The 16,392-nt window shown below is 35.6% G+C and overlaps 1 protein-coding gene and 1 non-coding gene across 2 annotated transcripts; one reads left to right on the top strand and one right to left on the bottom strand.

Annotated features, from left to right (window-relative positions):
• Positions 1-2,751: 2,751 nt before the first annotated feature.
• On the top strand, positions 2,752-15,773 carry LOC125051903. The gene is made up of 4 exons (XM_047652525.1): positions 2,752-3,017; positions 3,292-3,743; positions 4,599-4,767; positions 15,643-15,773. Exons 2-4 carry the CDS (start codon positions 3,693-3,695, stop codon positions 15,738-15,740), a joined length of 318 nt encoding a protein of 105 aa, XP_047508481.1. The 5' UTR covers positions 2,752-3,017; positions 3,292-3,692; the 3' UTR covers positions 15,741-15,773.
• LOC125052096 lies at positions 5,081-5,199 on the bottom strand. Its single transcript, XR_007117406.1, has one exon. It is a non-coding gene; the product is annotated as a 5S ribosomal RNA (ribosomal RNA).
• Positions 15,774-16,392: the final 619 nt, after the last annotated feature.

Below are 16,392 nucleotides of genomic sequence, written 5' to 3'. Positions count from 1 at the left end.
GTGCTAGGCTGCATTTAAACAATAATTTTTAGCTTTATTAGGAACGGATGGATGACCACAGAGTACTTTTTTATATTGCCCAAGGAAGGCAATGAGGAGATTAATAAATAGTATTTCCTCTAAGTTAGGCGAGCAGTGTTGGCCAAGTGGCTTCAGCGTGCGACTCTCATCCCTGAGGTCGTAGGTTCGATCCCCGGCTGTGCACCAATGGACTTTTTTTTCTATGTGCGCATTTCACATTCGCTCGAACGGCGAAGGAAAATATCGTGAGGAAACCGGCTTGCCTTAGGCCCAAAAAGTCGACGAGGTTCGTTAGGAGGGAGGCTGATCACCTACATACCGATTAGATTACTTACCAAAATATGATAATGAAACAGATACACAAATCTGAGGCCCAGACGTAAAAAGGTAGCGCCACTCATTTATTTTTTTATTTTTATTATTTCCTCAATAGTTTAAAAAAAATTAAATTGACTTACTGGCATTATATTGGCAGTTAAATTCCAGAATATCACATTGATCAAGGAACCACTTCACCTCATTGTTGTTCTTTTGGAAACCACATTTCCGTCTTCCATCATGTACGCATAACGCAGCTTCCAGGCATGGTGGCTGAAATATAAAGATATACTATGTAGAAACTTATGTACTTGTACCAAGTCTCCATCTGTTTCAATTAATTATTATTAGTTAGACGTCTACGTTTTAAAGTTTTGACACAGTTTCGCACTATAAACAGATACTGGCAGTTCTATTAACTGACGAAATATGTTTATTTGGACTAAACTGAATAATGAGCAGTGAGCAGTGTTGGCCTAGCTTTTGCCTCTCAACCCTTAGGTCGTGCGTTCGAGTCGCGGTTGAGCACCAATGGACATCCTATGTGCGCACTTCGTCGTCGTACGGTGAAGAAAAACGTTTCGAAAATGGCATGCGTTTTATTTATGGCTCTGGCACGGTTTGTGCATTAGCCAGCGTCAAGTATAAGATTTTTATAATTCGTGCTTTTTGCCTTAGAAATTCGACCATGTCCTCCATGTACGGTTTAGGCACTCACCCGGTACCGCACAACCCTCCCAAAGGCCGAGAATAAATTTAAATTAAATTAAAACTTGCCCTCGAACCGGGAATCGAACCCGGTACCCCTCACCTAGCTGCCACTTAATAAGACCGCTAGGCTTTGAGGCCCCTATGGCATGCGTTAGACTTAATAAACGATGACGTGACGTGTCAAGCACAGAAGACTGATCGCCTATTTCGCGATCCGACACTGACATCGTTCGTCCAAGGCTCGAAAACAAATATACCAGAAATATTCTTACTAATTGTCTTAATTCCTCTTTAAAGCGTCGACATCCATTAATACATACAATAACGATAGATAACAAAAGAAAACTCTTTGAGTATTTCATCACAAAATATATGAAAAATTAAAATCATAAAATTTTTATGGAAAGTTATTGCCGTTGAGATTGTTTCGTAAGACCTTGAATTGTACAATATTATCGATATGCGTCTCAAAGCCGTTTTAGGTAGGTCGTTGAATGTGCAATGTTTCATACAATTTTTATTTTGAATTTTGTTTTAATGTTTCATTGTAGTTTTGTTTATTTTTACATGTATCTGTGCGAGGTCATACGGTAATAAAGTAAGATTTATTTTTTCGTTTTATTCCTAAAATAAGTTCTATATTTATTTATTTATACTAAAATACGTTTTTAACATTTATTAAAATAATTGTGTTGTGTTAATTTTAATATTTTACCGTGGATTTTTCAAGATAAGTGGGATACAGTTATTACAAAGTTATTCCAATTGATATTATTAAAAGCACTGTTTTCAGAAATGTTACTTTGCCAAGACTTGTATTCATGACGCTAAAGAAAAATGCGGCGAAGATGAAAAAGGAAACGTGAGACGATTTTTAGATTCATGTGATATTAAAGAATATAACTGCTTGCATGGAACAGGTATTAAATACAGTTTAATCATAATACCAAGATAAAATATTATAGATGATTCCACGTAAATCAACTAAAAAACGTGTAAATTGTAAAATAAATTTAATTACTTTTAGATTACAAGAAAACGTCTCTTGAAAATTGCCATTCACTTCCCTCCATCCAAGACATTCAAGTACAAACGACACTTCCTGCAACAAATAAGGAGAAGATTAAAGAGACATCGGAAGAAAAGAGTTCCACACAAGCTCAATTAGAACATGAAGTATCAGACAAGGAAAGCGTATCTCAACATCGAAGCTCTACAGAAACAAGAGAGGATAAGCAAACACCAAAAGATCAAATTGATCCCGACGTAGGGTCTAACGCAAAAGAATCTATTGAACAACAAGAAGAAAATGCCTCAAACCTTAAAGGATCTAAAGAAGAGGAGGAGCAAAATCATTTAACCAATGCAAATGAAACTGAAGTAAATGATGAAGCAACACACGAAAGCAGTAATGATAATACAAAACAAATTTAAAAAATATGCTTTTTACTTATAATATCCAAATATCTATGAGACTTCAGAGGTATATTTAAGAAAGGATGATGTTTTATTGGGCATATCGCTTTTGCAACATATAATTTGTTGCTATTCATTAGTAGTAGAGCTAGATAATGTCATGCCCTTATATAAAAACGAACGTATATAAAAACAATTTACACAAAACTCTTAAATAAATTACCTATTTATATATGTAACAATTGACAACGAAATTAGAGATTCATAAAAAATCTAAAAAGTACAGATAGCCAAAGCTAATTTAATTTAAGAAAAATGACCTTTACAAGTTTTAATAACTAAGAAATATTAATTAAAAATAATTATACAGAGACCACTCCCAACACAAGACCCAGGTTTGGCAAAAGTAATCAATGAGTACTGGTGCTGGCGAGCAAGGTACTGTGAGAATGAGGGAGAGACAGTTTGCGCTAGAGAAATACGTCTCAACCTCTGGAGAAAATTCGAGAACGCCTGTAATATGTACAAAGCCAACTGTCGGCACGGATACGGTGGGTATTAGATATATTCAAAATAGATATAACTAACAATATTACTATATGGCTATTATTGAAATGTATTTACCGATACATAATTAAACGTGTTTATTATGTTTGACTAAGAGTTTGGTACGTTTGTTTCAAACCAAGATAAGGTCATATGTTTTTATATTTGTTCTCATATGAACAATGGAAATACTACCTTAACTTTATTGCAATGTTTATAATGATTATTGAGGGTACCAGATTAATGTACAAGAACATAACATTTCATATTCTTTTCCAGATTATAAAGCCACGGATAATAAGAAATGTTAGGTTATTAAATCGCCCATTAATACTGACGTTTCAATTACTGAAAGCCTGTTATCTCACGGACTTTTAATTAAGAATAATGCTTACTGTGTATACCGTAAAATATAAAGCAATTTAACAGTGAATTTTGAGTTTTAATTCGTGAACATGCGTCGTTTAAATGTTGTTGCACACGGTAGGTTATACTATTAATTAAAGACCGTTCAAAATACCGTCACTACGCAATGGAGTAGGGGGCAGTAGCAATTCTGCATCTGTTTTAGTAGACAAGGTCAAGACAAACAACATATTGTTAATTGTCCAGGAATCAACTTCGTCCTAAATTACATTAAGTGACATGGGCAAAAACTAATAATACTATTTTCATTTAATATGTTTTCAGTGTATTTGTTAAGTTTAATACGCGCTGAAGATATATATAGAGTAAGTAATAAATAATAATACTAAAATAATCGCCTGGCTAACCTAACCTAACCGACGTGAAATATTTTTTTTTAAATAATTATTACTTCGCATAGACCGGGCATCAGCTAGTTCTATTGGTAAAACAAAGAGTAGGTAGCAATTTACTTCATTGTGTTTTGCATCTACTGTGAGCCTTGAGTCTTCTCTGAACAAAAACCTTAAGAAAACAAATAGTGCGTGGAGTCACTCTCGCTCTGTCTTTTTCTATTTCCCCTCCCCAGGAGTGTTAGACGTTTAACGCAACCTTGTTGGAAGTAGCATTAGAAGTTTCACTTCAAAAAGGCACTCACGTCCCCATTTATTTTATAATTTCCTGTAGGTTTTGTATAGTGGTCATGTGGTGTATCAGATTTATGTAGACATACTATATCTCCATCACTTTATTGTGAGGTGTTATGTTTGAGGTGTCAATGGTAGCATGATTTTGGAGAACGGTGATGTCTATAGAATCATTGAATTGTTGATTGTATTCATAATAATAATGTTCATTTGTTTAGAGTTATATCATAACGCGAGTATTTATTAGGCTTTTACAGAATTTTATTAATTTTAATCAGCATTTACATTTACATTGAAAGGAAAATAACTTATATAACATGTTGTTTTTGGTTTATCCATGTTCTACACATTTATGTAACATGAATTTATTAGATTATTCACATAACTCAACGCTTAAAGTGGTTTGCTGCAGACTCCGTTGGTCCCACATAACGCAAAACTCTAATCTCGTTAATAATATACTAAACTACGGTTTATTTCCATTAAATAAATTTTATACAAATGACAAAACTTATCTAACGTGACATGTTTTAGGAGATAGATCCGCTAGCGTTACAACGATTCGCAGAGTTTAATTGCTTCAAGTTAAAAACTTGCACTCGGGGAGGTGTACCTGTTTGCGGTTTTGACGACACCCGTAGAGTACTAGCTCAGTTTGAAGACATGTGCACACTCTATCAGGCTAACTGTGAAGGAAAAGGCGGTAATTATATATAAATTATAATCAGCGGTACCATCTCGTTGCAGACATTAGTTAGTACAAACAAAAATATATAAATAATAACGAGAGAAATATGCGATATTATCCTTGTTAAGAATTCTCTTCTAAGAAAACTTTTAAGCAAAAATCAACTTAAAGAAGGTGAGCGCAAAAAGTGCGAAAACTACATAAAAAACTTTAGAGGTGTCAAGGGACACCCGGATGGAACGAAATTCCTTTCGATTAATTTATATGTTAATTGGTATCATAACAGTATGATAGATTTTCTCGACACCAATCTTACGCCGAAAAAAATAGCCAACATCACGAGGTGTTCCCAGGCGGTCACCCATCCAAGTACTGACCTCGCCCGACGTTGCTTGACTTCGGTGATCGGACGAGAACCGGTGTATTCAACGTGGTATAGACGTTAGCGAAAGTTAAATCAAAAATGTAAAATATAACAACTATATAGTATAAGATCCCGCTATACAACGACCTTCACCGAGATGCTTATTTAATGAAACGTATTTTATATTTAACTAGCTGACCTAGCTAACTTCGTTCCGCCCTACAACCTTATAATATCGTTGTTACTTTAATTTAACTAAGGCTGAATTTAGTGTCACGCCGACCGCACGCGCACCGTCGGCGCTGATGGTCGAGATATATGAACTTCTAGGAAGCGTTTTTGAATGACGCGTAGCTATCAGCACGCACGGTGGTCAGCGCCGATGGCTGCGCGGCCGTACGCGTCGCGCGTCGGCCTCGCGTAGCTGTCAGCGCTGACAATCGCTAGAGCGCCTCTGCTTTCAGTGAGCGTTGTAGTGTCAAACGGACGTCGTCAGCGTGTACAGTCAGGGCAAATCGCGAAGTGGATACAGGTCGAGTAGGGCGGTCAGTACGATACTAAAACGAACCACGCTGAGCGTCAGCGCTGACGAACTACGCGCTGATCTATGAGCGCTGACGGTGAGCGTGAGACTAAATTCAGCCTTATTTTAGGATTTCATTAATGTTAAGTATTACATTAATACAACTCTTTTGCAAATACAGAAATGTTTTATTGCTTGCCATTGCGAAAGAAGAATGGCAGTTTTACACATTAGGCATCTTCTCTCTCTTCTCTCAATATGGCGATACTGCATGTTAAGCACTTTCTGATATCCAACATCTTTTGATCAGGATCAAAGCATGGTTATGCATCTCCTCATTCACCTCAAGATCGGAATTTCTTGAACTGACACGAATTCGACGTAAAATGATGATTAGATGATAGATTTAATCTATATATATAAAAGAAAGTCGTGTTTGTTACAACACTTATAACTCGAGAACGGCTTGACCGATTGCCATGATTTTTGATTTGTTGGATTTGTTTCCGTCCCGAATAGCAGAATAAGCAATAAAATATCGGATAAGTTATCGAATAACAATAAATAAATAAATAAATTTTACGAATGCAAAAACCATATGGTGCCATCTGTTGACAAAACTACGCATCATGAGAGAAGAGAGAGAAGATGCCTAATGTGTAAAACTGCCATTCTTCTTTCGCAATGGCAAGCAATAAAACATTTCTGTATTTGCAAAAGAGTTGTATTAATGTAATACTTAACATTAATGAAATCCTAAAATAAGGCTGAATTTAGTCTCACGCTCACCGTCAGCGCTCATAGATCAGCGCGTAGTTCGTCAGCGCTGACGCTCAGCGTGGTTCGTTTTAGTATCGTACTGACCGCCCTACTCGACCTGTATCCACTTCGCGATTTGCCCTGACTGTACACGCTGACGACGTCCGTTTGACACTACAACGCTCACTGAAAGCAGAGGCGCTCTAGCGATTGTCAGCGCTGACAGCTACGCGAGGCCGACGCGCGACGCGTACGGCCGCGCAGCCATCGGCGCTGACCACCGTGCGTGCTGATAGCTACGCGTCATTCAAAAACGCTTCCTAGAAGTTCATATATATCGACCATCAGCGCCGACGGTGCGCGTGCGGTCGGCGTGACACTAAATTCAGCCTTAGTTAAATTAAAGTAACAACGATATTATAAGGTTGTAGGGCGGAACGAAGTTAGCCAGGTCAGCTAGTATGTCAATAAATATAATCCATATGGGTTGTCTAGCAAATTTCAGTCCAGAGTATGTTTAATTAATAATTTAAAAAAAATATTTTTTGAAACATTTCACCGGTATGATTATTAGATAAATTCTATACCAATCAAAAGTATGAAGCCCATAGAATATGCAAACTTTATGCTGCCCATTCTTTTCCGGTCACAACTATCAGGTTGCCAGGTATAAACAGGTGAATCTGTACTAGCATTTTGCAACGGTCTGTTTATTGAATGAAATTTAAATGAAATTAAAGATTATTTTATTCTGAACACGGTGGTATAGGGTTGGCTTCGAAAAATCAGTCCAGAATTGCGGTTGTCGAATTTTAAAAAGTAAAATATTGCTCCAAGTGAATGCGTGCGACTGAGAGGTCCCAACCGACCATCCCATGCGATAGAAGAGTACACAGCATAGCAGCTGTTTAAAGTCCGCCCACTTAATGAAAGAGAAATGAAACTATACATAATTTTGGAGTAGTTTATTATTTAAATAGAGAAATAGTTATTTAATTTTTTTTAATAAATTAATTATTTATGTGTATATTTTTTGTGACACTAAAGTATATATATGTCACCGTAAAATTGTAAACACCGTTAGATTGTAATCTATCTCGCGAGATTGTAAACTGTCGAAATATTGTGAACCTCAACGAACTGCTTACAATTTAACGTATTATTATTCGGTAGATTGTAATCTTTCGAAGTGAAACCGTCAAATTGTGAAACGGATTGCACCTCGCGCGCTGATTAATAGAACAGAATATGCCCCGCGCCACCATATTTGTTTGTTTGTTGTCGAATGTAAATTGATTGTTTTGATGAATGTAAATTGATGCCGTGTTGTAAGTAACTCACAGCTTTAGAATTAGTGATATGAAATTATTGGGAAGTAAAATTAATCTGTGATTGACCAAAGAAGTTTGAATGATAACTAAGTTAGTGTTGGAAGTGAAATGAAAGAAAAAAAATATTGGTTGTTTGAAAAGTAGGTTTACGATCGAGATGTTTACGTGATAACGTCTTATTGGTGATATAAGTTTTTGGGAAGTAAGGAATTAGTGAAGATAACAATTTTTTCAAATTTTAAATTACATCTATCGTTTTATTCACACTTTGATGATAAATTTCGGGTGTAAAATGACAAGTTTACTTATTCGACTATGATATACATTTTTCTTCATACATTCACGGAATTACTGGCAGCGCTCGAGATGAGACGGGAGATCGGTCCGTCTCTCTCTCGTTATACCTGCGATTGCGCTCGTGAGGTTTTGGTGTGACACAAGTTTCTTAACATGTCACCCGACTAAAACGATTTTAAAGACGTTATCACGTCAAAAGAAGGTTGAAGAGAAAATATTGTTACGTTTCAAATTTTTTTATTTTGATATATTTTTTTTTATCATGTGATGTCAGAATTATGATTACCTACTAAGTAATAAATACTAATTTTTGAAGTGCATTCATTTTATTTGACCGATACCCTTGTTTAATTCCTAACTCTATGGACATATAACGGTCTATTATAAAGCCGACCAATCAGCGCTCGAGGTGCGTACCGTTTCACAATTTGACGGTTTCACTTCGATAGATTACAATCTACCGAATAATAATACGTTAAATTGTAAGCAGTACGCTGAGGTTCACAATCTTTCGACAGTTTATAATCTCGCGAGATAGATTACAATCTAACGGTATTTACAATTTTACGTTAACATATACATCTTTAGTAAAAAAGAAGGTTATAGTGATTCATATATAATACTAGCCTGATTAAAAATATTGATTGAAAAAAATTAAAAAATTTACTACATGCAAATTATAAATCTATAAATGTAAACAGAGAAATTAAAATCAATTGAAACTATTGGAAAAAATTCAAAACCCATAAAAGTGAATTTTTTTAATCAGGGTAATCTTGCAAATTTTATTTTTATTATAAGAAGACAAAATAAAAAAACAACAATTAAAAAATTACTTCTATTTATTGTAAAAAATTAAAAATACATTTTTTTTTAAATTATTCAGAATCCGAGTCATCGGACATAAAACTACGATCTTCAACTTCTGAATCTTCTTCGTCATCACTCTCTGTTTCACTTTTTTCGACAATGTCTTCTATCTTTAAAGGTGTATGATCCCCAATGAATCCTACTGGTTTTAAATATTCATCTAAGAACCATCCGCAGTTCTCAGGCTCAAGTTTCACATATATTTATAGATTTATAATTTGCATGTAGTAATTTTGTTTAATGTAAAAAGCTTCAAATCTGGTTACATTCTTTCAACTAGTTGACTTAACAACCTATTTTTATGAATAACAGTAAAAGGAGGTTAGATAAGAAAATTAAAAATAAAAATCAGATTTGACGTTAGTGATTATCAAAATTATTTTCTTGTTGTGTTTTTTCTTTAATAAAGTTTTTTTGGGTTTAAAGTATAGTTTTAAACATGTTGGTCCTTCTTGAACCGGATTAGAAAGTGTAATAAGTGCAAAAAACAACTGTAAGTAAACAGCGAATGCACTTATTGCTCACAAAACCATTATATTTGTCATTGTAAAGAATTCGCCGCATTAGATGTTCCTCAACGTCACGATTTTATTAAGAAGACTGGCATTTGTTTTAATTGCCTTGTAAAGGGTCACTCCGTTAATGCGTGTTGGCAGAGCACTAATTGAAGAAAATGTCGACGACATCACACTCTGCTGCACTTCACAAACCCTAACAAGTTCACATCAGTGCCAGAAAGCGATGCAGCAACATCCAGTACATTATTAAGAAGAATGGCATTTGTTTTAATTGCCTTGTAAAGGGTCACTCCGTTAATGCGTGTTGGCAGAGCACTAATTGAAGAAAATGTCGACGACATCACACTCTGCTGCACTTCACAAACCCTAACAAGTTCACATCAGTGCCAGAAAGCGATGCAGCAACATCCAGTACACCTGAAACAAGCCAAACCACATCAACCGTCGTTTACAAAGCTGAGGTTGACAGCGACAGTGAAGAAGTAATATTGGCAACTGCACGAATTGCAGTTAAGTTGAGGAACGGCGATACTATAGTCTTGAGAGCACTGATTGATCCATGCTCGTAATCAAACTTTGTTACTAAAGCGGCAGCTCAACTGCTTAATCTCGAGCGCACTTCAATCAGCGGAAAAAATACTGGCATATCATCTATACCGCTGACAACAAAGTCACAAGTTACGTTGAACTTTCATGCTATTAGAAATCCATCACACATGATCACATCTAAGGCGTACGTCCTTAGACGAATAAATTCGAGATTACCATCACAAGAGCTACTATCAGATACCTGGCCTTCTTCTGAGATTTCGGATCTTGCGGATCCACACTTTCACAAGCCAGGATCTATCGACGTGCTATTAGGTGCAGTTGTATATGCGCATATTATTCTTGACGGAATAATAAAACGCAATGAGTCTCTGGTCACTTTGAACTCAAGATTGGGATAGCCAGTAAGCGGCGAAGTTGCGCAATCTGGCCATCAGTCACACAATGTAGTTGTTATGCACACAGAATTCGAAGTTGATTAGTTGCGACGTCAGTTTTGGGAGATCAATGAATATTCACCAAACGTGAAGCCTCTGTCGAAATGCAGTGTGAAGAGCATTTTAAGAAAACTCACACTCGAAACACTGTCGGTCGATATGAGGTTAGACTACCCTTCAAGGACGAAGACGCTCCAAATTTAGGCAACTCCAGACAACTTGCGTTGAAGCGTTTACTTCAGATGGAGAATAAGTTTAAGCGAAGACCCGAGTTTCACGAAGAATACTGCAAGTTCATGAGGCAATATGAGTCACTCGGTCACATGGAGGTCGTCCCTGAAACAGAAAAGAAGAATAGAGCTTATCACCTACCACATCATGCTATTCTGCGTGCTTCGAGCCTCACTACAAAGTTGCGCGTAGTTTTTGACGGAAGCGCTAAACCTGTAGACGGAAACTCACTTAACGATGAGCTACTCATCGGCCCACCGCTGCAACAAGATATACGAGAATTAGTAACACGGTGGAGACAACATAAGTACTGCATAGTAGCTGATATACAACAAATGTACCGACAGATACTTATCTCAAAGCAAGACACTGATTACCAGAGAATCTTGTGGCGCGAGTCATCGGAAGATCCGATTAGAGAATATCGGTTACTTACCGTCACATATAGCAGTTCATGCGCTCCATATCTTGCCATAAGGACACTTCATCAACTTGCAGAAGACGAACGTGAAGAGTTTCCTGAAGCTGAGCTTCTAAAAACTGATCTCTATATGGACGATTTGATGACGGGCTCATCTACAGAAGAAGACACTCAACGGCTTCAACGTCGCTTAACTGAACTGTTTAAACGTGGCGGTTTTCTTCTACATAAGTGGTCGTCTAATAGTGAAACTGTTTTAAATGAAATTCCCGATTCGAAAGAGGCATTAAAAAGTTCAGTGAATATTAAATTGGATGATTCGGTGAAAGCTTTGGGCATAGCCTGGAAACCACAAAGTGATATATTTGAACTGGTAGTTAATTTACCTCATGACAACGATGTTGTTACAAAACGAAGTGTGCTATCTGCGATAGCAAAAACGTTTGACCCTCTGGGTTGGCTAGCACCTTGCTTAGTTATGTTAAAAATGTTTATGCAGAAGTTGTGGCTAGCCGGCCTGGACTGGGACTCTGAACTTCCAGAAGACCTGAAAACTGAATGGCAGAATTACCTGACTAATTTTGAACACATGCAAGCCATTCAGCTTCCACGTTGGTTAGGGATTGCAAATAATGTAAAAATTTAATTGCACTGTTATTGTGACGCCTCTTGCGCCGCCTACGCTGCGGTTATTTACATCAGAGTCATCACGGACAATGAGATAAAAGTAAGTCTGGTCGCAGCCAAAACAAAAGTCGCTCCTGTTAAACAGATCTCATTGCCACGTCTTGAACTTTGTGGAGCAGTCCTATTGTCTAAATTGACACTGTATGTCAAATCTAGTCTAAATATTGATGATAATTGTGTATTTGCTTGGACAGATTCCACAATAGTTTTGGCTTGGTTGCGTAAAACTCCAAATACTTGGAAGCCATTCGTTGGTAATCGCACTACCGAAATCTTGAATGTTACGAATAGTAGTCAATGGCATCATATTAAGTCTGCGGATAACCCCGCGGACTGCGCCTCACGCGGTATCAGTCCTGGCGAGCTGATGCAGTCACAACTATGGTGGGAAGGTCCAGCCTTTCTTCGCGAGTCTGTTGAGATTTGTTACCCTAATTTCACTATACCTACAACCACACTCGAAGCAAAACCGAGAGCAAAAGTTAGTTATTTATGCACCTCTGAACCCAATGAATGTACTATGTACCTCAATAGATACTCAAATCTACTTAGACTTATACGTGTGACAGCCTATTGCTTTCGATTTTTGCGGCTATGTAAAGATAAGGTTCTCAAAAGAAACGATAACATAAAACTGACATATCTCACTACTGATGAAATTAAAAATGCATTAAAACCTTGCATTCGAATGTCACAGTCTGTTTACTTTGAAAGTGAAATAGGATTCTTATCACAGAGCAAACCTATCCCAAAAAATAGTAAACTTTTACCTTTAAATCCGATCCTAGACAATGAGAAAATTATTAGAGTCGGTGGACGTCTTGTAAATGCTCAAATACCACCTGATATGAAGTCTCCTATAATCTTACATCACAAATGTAACTTAGCAAAGTTGATTGTAATTGATGCTCATTTGAGAACACTACATGGTAGAAATTCGCTCACATTAAATGTTGTCCATAAAAAATATTGGATTCTCCGAGCAAAAAACTTGGTAAAAAAGATTTTAAGATTATGTCAACCTTGTTTTACCCAAATTGCACGACCTATGACTCCGTTAATGGGTAATTTACCACAGTGCAGAGTCAATCCGTCACGCCCATTTTTGACCAGCGGCGTAGACTTTTGTGGTCCATTTACGCTGAAACTGTACTCTGGTAGATGCACAAAAACTTGTAAAGCTTACATAAGTGTGTTTTTGTGTATGGTTACAAAGGCTATTCAGCTTGAGCTGGTTAGTTCACTATCCAGTGCCTCTAGCTCCTTCAGAGCCTTAATTAAATTATAGTTCATAGTCTTGTTTTGTAGATTCTCACTATTTAAGTTAAAGTTCAGATGTTTGTATCTTCCACGGTTAAAGGACCCATATAGTCCTTGGGCCGCGGCATGTTTAATGTAAAAAGCTTCAAATCTGGTTACATTCTTTCAACTAGTTGACTTAACAACCTATTTTTATGAATAACAGTAAAAGGAGGTTAGATAAGAAAATTAAAAATAAAAATCAGATTTGACGTTAGTGATTATCAAAATTATTTTCTTGTTGTGTTTTTTCTTTAATAAAGTTTTTTTGGGTTTAAAGTATAGTTTTAAACAAATTTTTTTAATTTATTTTTAATCAATATTTTTAATCAGGCTAGTATTATTTATGAATCACTATAACCTCCTTTTTTACTAAAGATGTAAATATACTTTAGTGTCACATAAAAAATATACACATAAATAATTAATTGATAAAAAAAAATTAAATAACTATTTCTCTATTTAAATAATAAACTACTCCAAAATTATGCATAGTATATACGAGTCTATCGCTATCCTTTTCTTTTCCAAGCCCAAATAGCATGCGCACGCTCTTTCTTTAAGTGGGCGGACTTTAAACAGCTGCTATGCTGTGTCCTCTTCTATCGCATGGGATGGTCGGTTGGGACCTCTCAGTCGCACGCATTCACTTGGAGCAATATTTTACTTTTTAAAATTCGACAACCGCAATTCTGGACTGATTTTTCGAAGCCAACCCTATACCACCGTGTTCAGAATAAAATAATCTTTAATTTCATTTAAATTTCATTCAATAAACAGACCGTTGCAAAATGCTAGTACAGATTCACCTGTTTATACCTGGCAACCTGATAGTTGTGACCGGAAAAGAATGGGCAGCATAAAGTTTGCATATTCTATGGGCTTCATACTTTCGATTGGTATAGAATTTATCTAATAATCATACCGGTGAAATGTTTCAAAAAATATATTTTTTAAATTATTAATTAAACATACTCTGGACTGAAATTTGCTAGACAACCCATATGGATTATAGACCAGTGCCGATAATTTTTGAAACCAAAAAAAATTACAGTAGGATAAAACCCATTAGAAAAGGAGGGGAATATGATCAAAATGAAAGGAAAAATAAATTACGGTCGATCTGAGGTCGGGAAGGGGTCGGGGGGGGAGTTTTAAGGGTAAAAAACGGTTTATCTCGATTTCCGGCAAAACTAAAAGTCCTATCGAAGAAAGTTAAATGGCAAAGTTGTAGGTAATAAAAAGATCTAAAACTTTTGTATTCACACATATTTTCACATAACCTCAAAATTTATGTGAAAAATTCAAAAAACCAAGTTTTTGGTTTTTAATTTTTATCTTTAACAAAAATAATTTTTTTTTAACGAAATTTGGTGAAAACTTACCTTTCTATGTCCCAAATACGCTGTAATTTATTTGATTAAAAATATTTATTTGTTCACCTTATTTTGAATTAATATCGAAAAAACACCCTAATTTTCAATCGAAAATTCTGACGTCAAAATTTCAGCTTTTTTCAAAAAGTTGGTGTGCTTTCAGTTCATTGAAATCTCTACTTTCCTATGGTAAAAAAATATATATATATTACCATAGTAAATCTTCTCAGAAAACGCAAAAAATCGAATGCAGTAACGCCCAGACCTGTCATCCCCTTCCTTACTTCTCTATGAAATACGAAAATTTTAGCCCATCTAAAGGCTAAATTTTTTTTTAGGTCACTCAGGTATATATAAGTTATCTTAAAATAGTAATAAATAGGCATCTGATTATAATTTAAAGAAGATTCATAGAGATCGACCGTAATTTATTTTTCCCTTCATTTTGATCATATTCCCCTCCTTTTCTAATGGGTTTCATCCTACTGTAATTTTTTTCACTTTTTATTTTAAAGGCTATCTGCACTGGTCTATTATATTTATTAACATATTAAATTAAATATAAAATACGTTTCATTAAATAAGCATCTCGGTGAAGGTCGCTGTATAGCGGGATCTTAGACCAACAGCAAAAAGTGTCGTTACAACTTTTGGTCTTAATTTATTCCGTCTAGCCCCCTTTCGCAACGCTCGATAACTTCGTTCCAACAAGACTAATTTAGTTACCTAAGTGATTCCAAAAATAATTTTCATTTCTTATCCCTACAAAAAAAAGCCAACATCACGAGGTGTTCTCAGGCGGTCACTCATCCAAATACTGACCTCGCCCGACGTTGCTTAACTTCGGTGATCGGACGAGAACCGGTGTATTACAATAGCAAAAAAGTGTCGTGACAACTTTTCGTAAGAATTTTTTCCGTCTAGCCCCCTTTCACAACGCGCGATAAGGAACTTCGTTCCAATATATACTATAACGAAAACAAAACAGTATGACAGTATTAAGTAGTACTTGGTACGGTAGAAATTTAAAGGAAAATAGAGAAGGAGCTAAGAGAATTCCATAGCCTACTGAGTTTTAAAGGCTTCACTATTGCTTTAGGAATAGTAAAAAAACAAACGTCAAATTTGGAGTAGAGACTTTCGTACTATTGATTTAAAAATAGTGAAAAACTATTCTAATCAACGCAAAAGCGCAAGAATTTTTAATAAGTTTTTATTTGTTTTTCAGTATTTATGTACGTGGAAGAAAATATTTGCGAAGGACAGAAACGATTTGAACTTGAATACAAGCCATTTGACGAAAATTCTAAGTATTTTATTGGTTAACATTATTTAATTTATTTATAATACTAATATTGTTATGTTGTTCTTATTATATAATACATATATTAAATAAATATGATTTAGAATTAAGCTAGATGATTTTAGTCACAGCGCCATCTCTGCCAAGATCCAAGAACTTTCTTAACACGCATTAAAACGTATTCGTGTTTTCACTCTATCCGTGACGATGTTCGTGTTTGTGCATCTTGTAGTATGTGTAATAGAGAGCGCTTTAATTAAACTTACTAATAGTTTATTGTATCATTCTCGGTAGGAATTTCGAATTCATAGTATTTGAATGTTTCATAATGCGATTTTTTTAAACTGAAAATAGCGTTGGGAACGAATTAAACCTAACCTTAACCTAACGTAACCTTCTTAATTTTACCTTTTACCTTAGGTACCTTACCTACGTTCTACGATGGCAAATTCAACTTTACATAATATATAAGTGCAAAATTAAAATTCGGTAATTTTGTATTTTCATAAGTTTCGAAAGGTATGAAAGCTTAACCAATAAAGTACCTTCCTTATATTTTGCTTTGGTTTTTTCAACGGATACAATTTTCAAGTTCTAGTAAAAACTAAAACATTCCTAATTTAGAATTGTGCACGTGCTGAGTGAAAATTATGGCGAAATTCGCAAACGATACCA

The sequence above is a fragment of the Pieris napi genome, chromosome 8 (assembly GCF_905475465.1).
Source record: "Pieris napi chromosome 8, ilPieNapi1.2, whole genome shotgun sequence".
NCBI lineage: Eukaryota > Metazoa > Arthropoda > Insecta > Lepidoptera > Pieridae > Pieris > Pieris napi.
The sequence above is the reverse complement of the archived record's forward strand: the minus strand, read 5'-3'. Positions and strand labels throughout refer to the sequence as shown.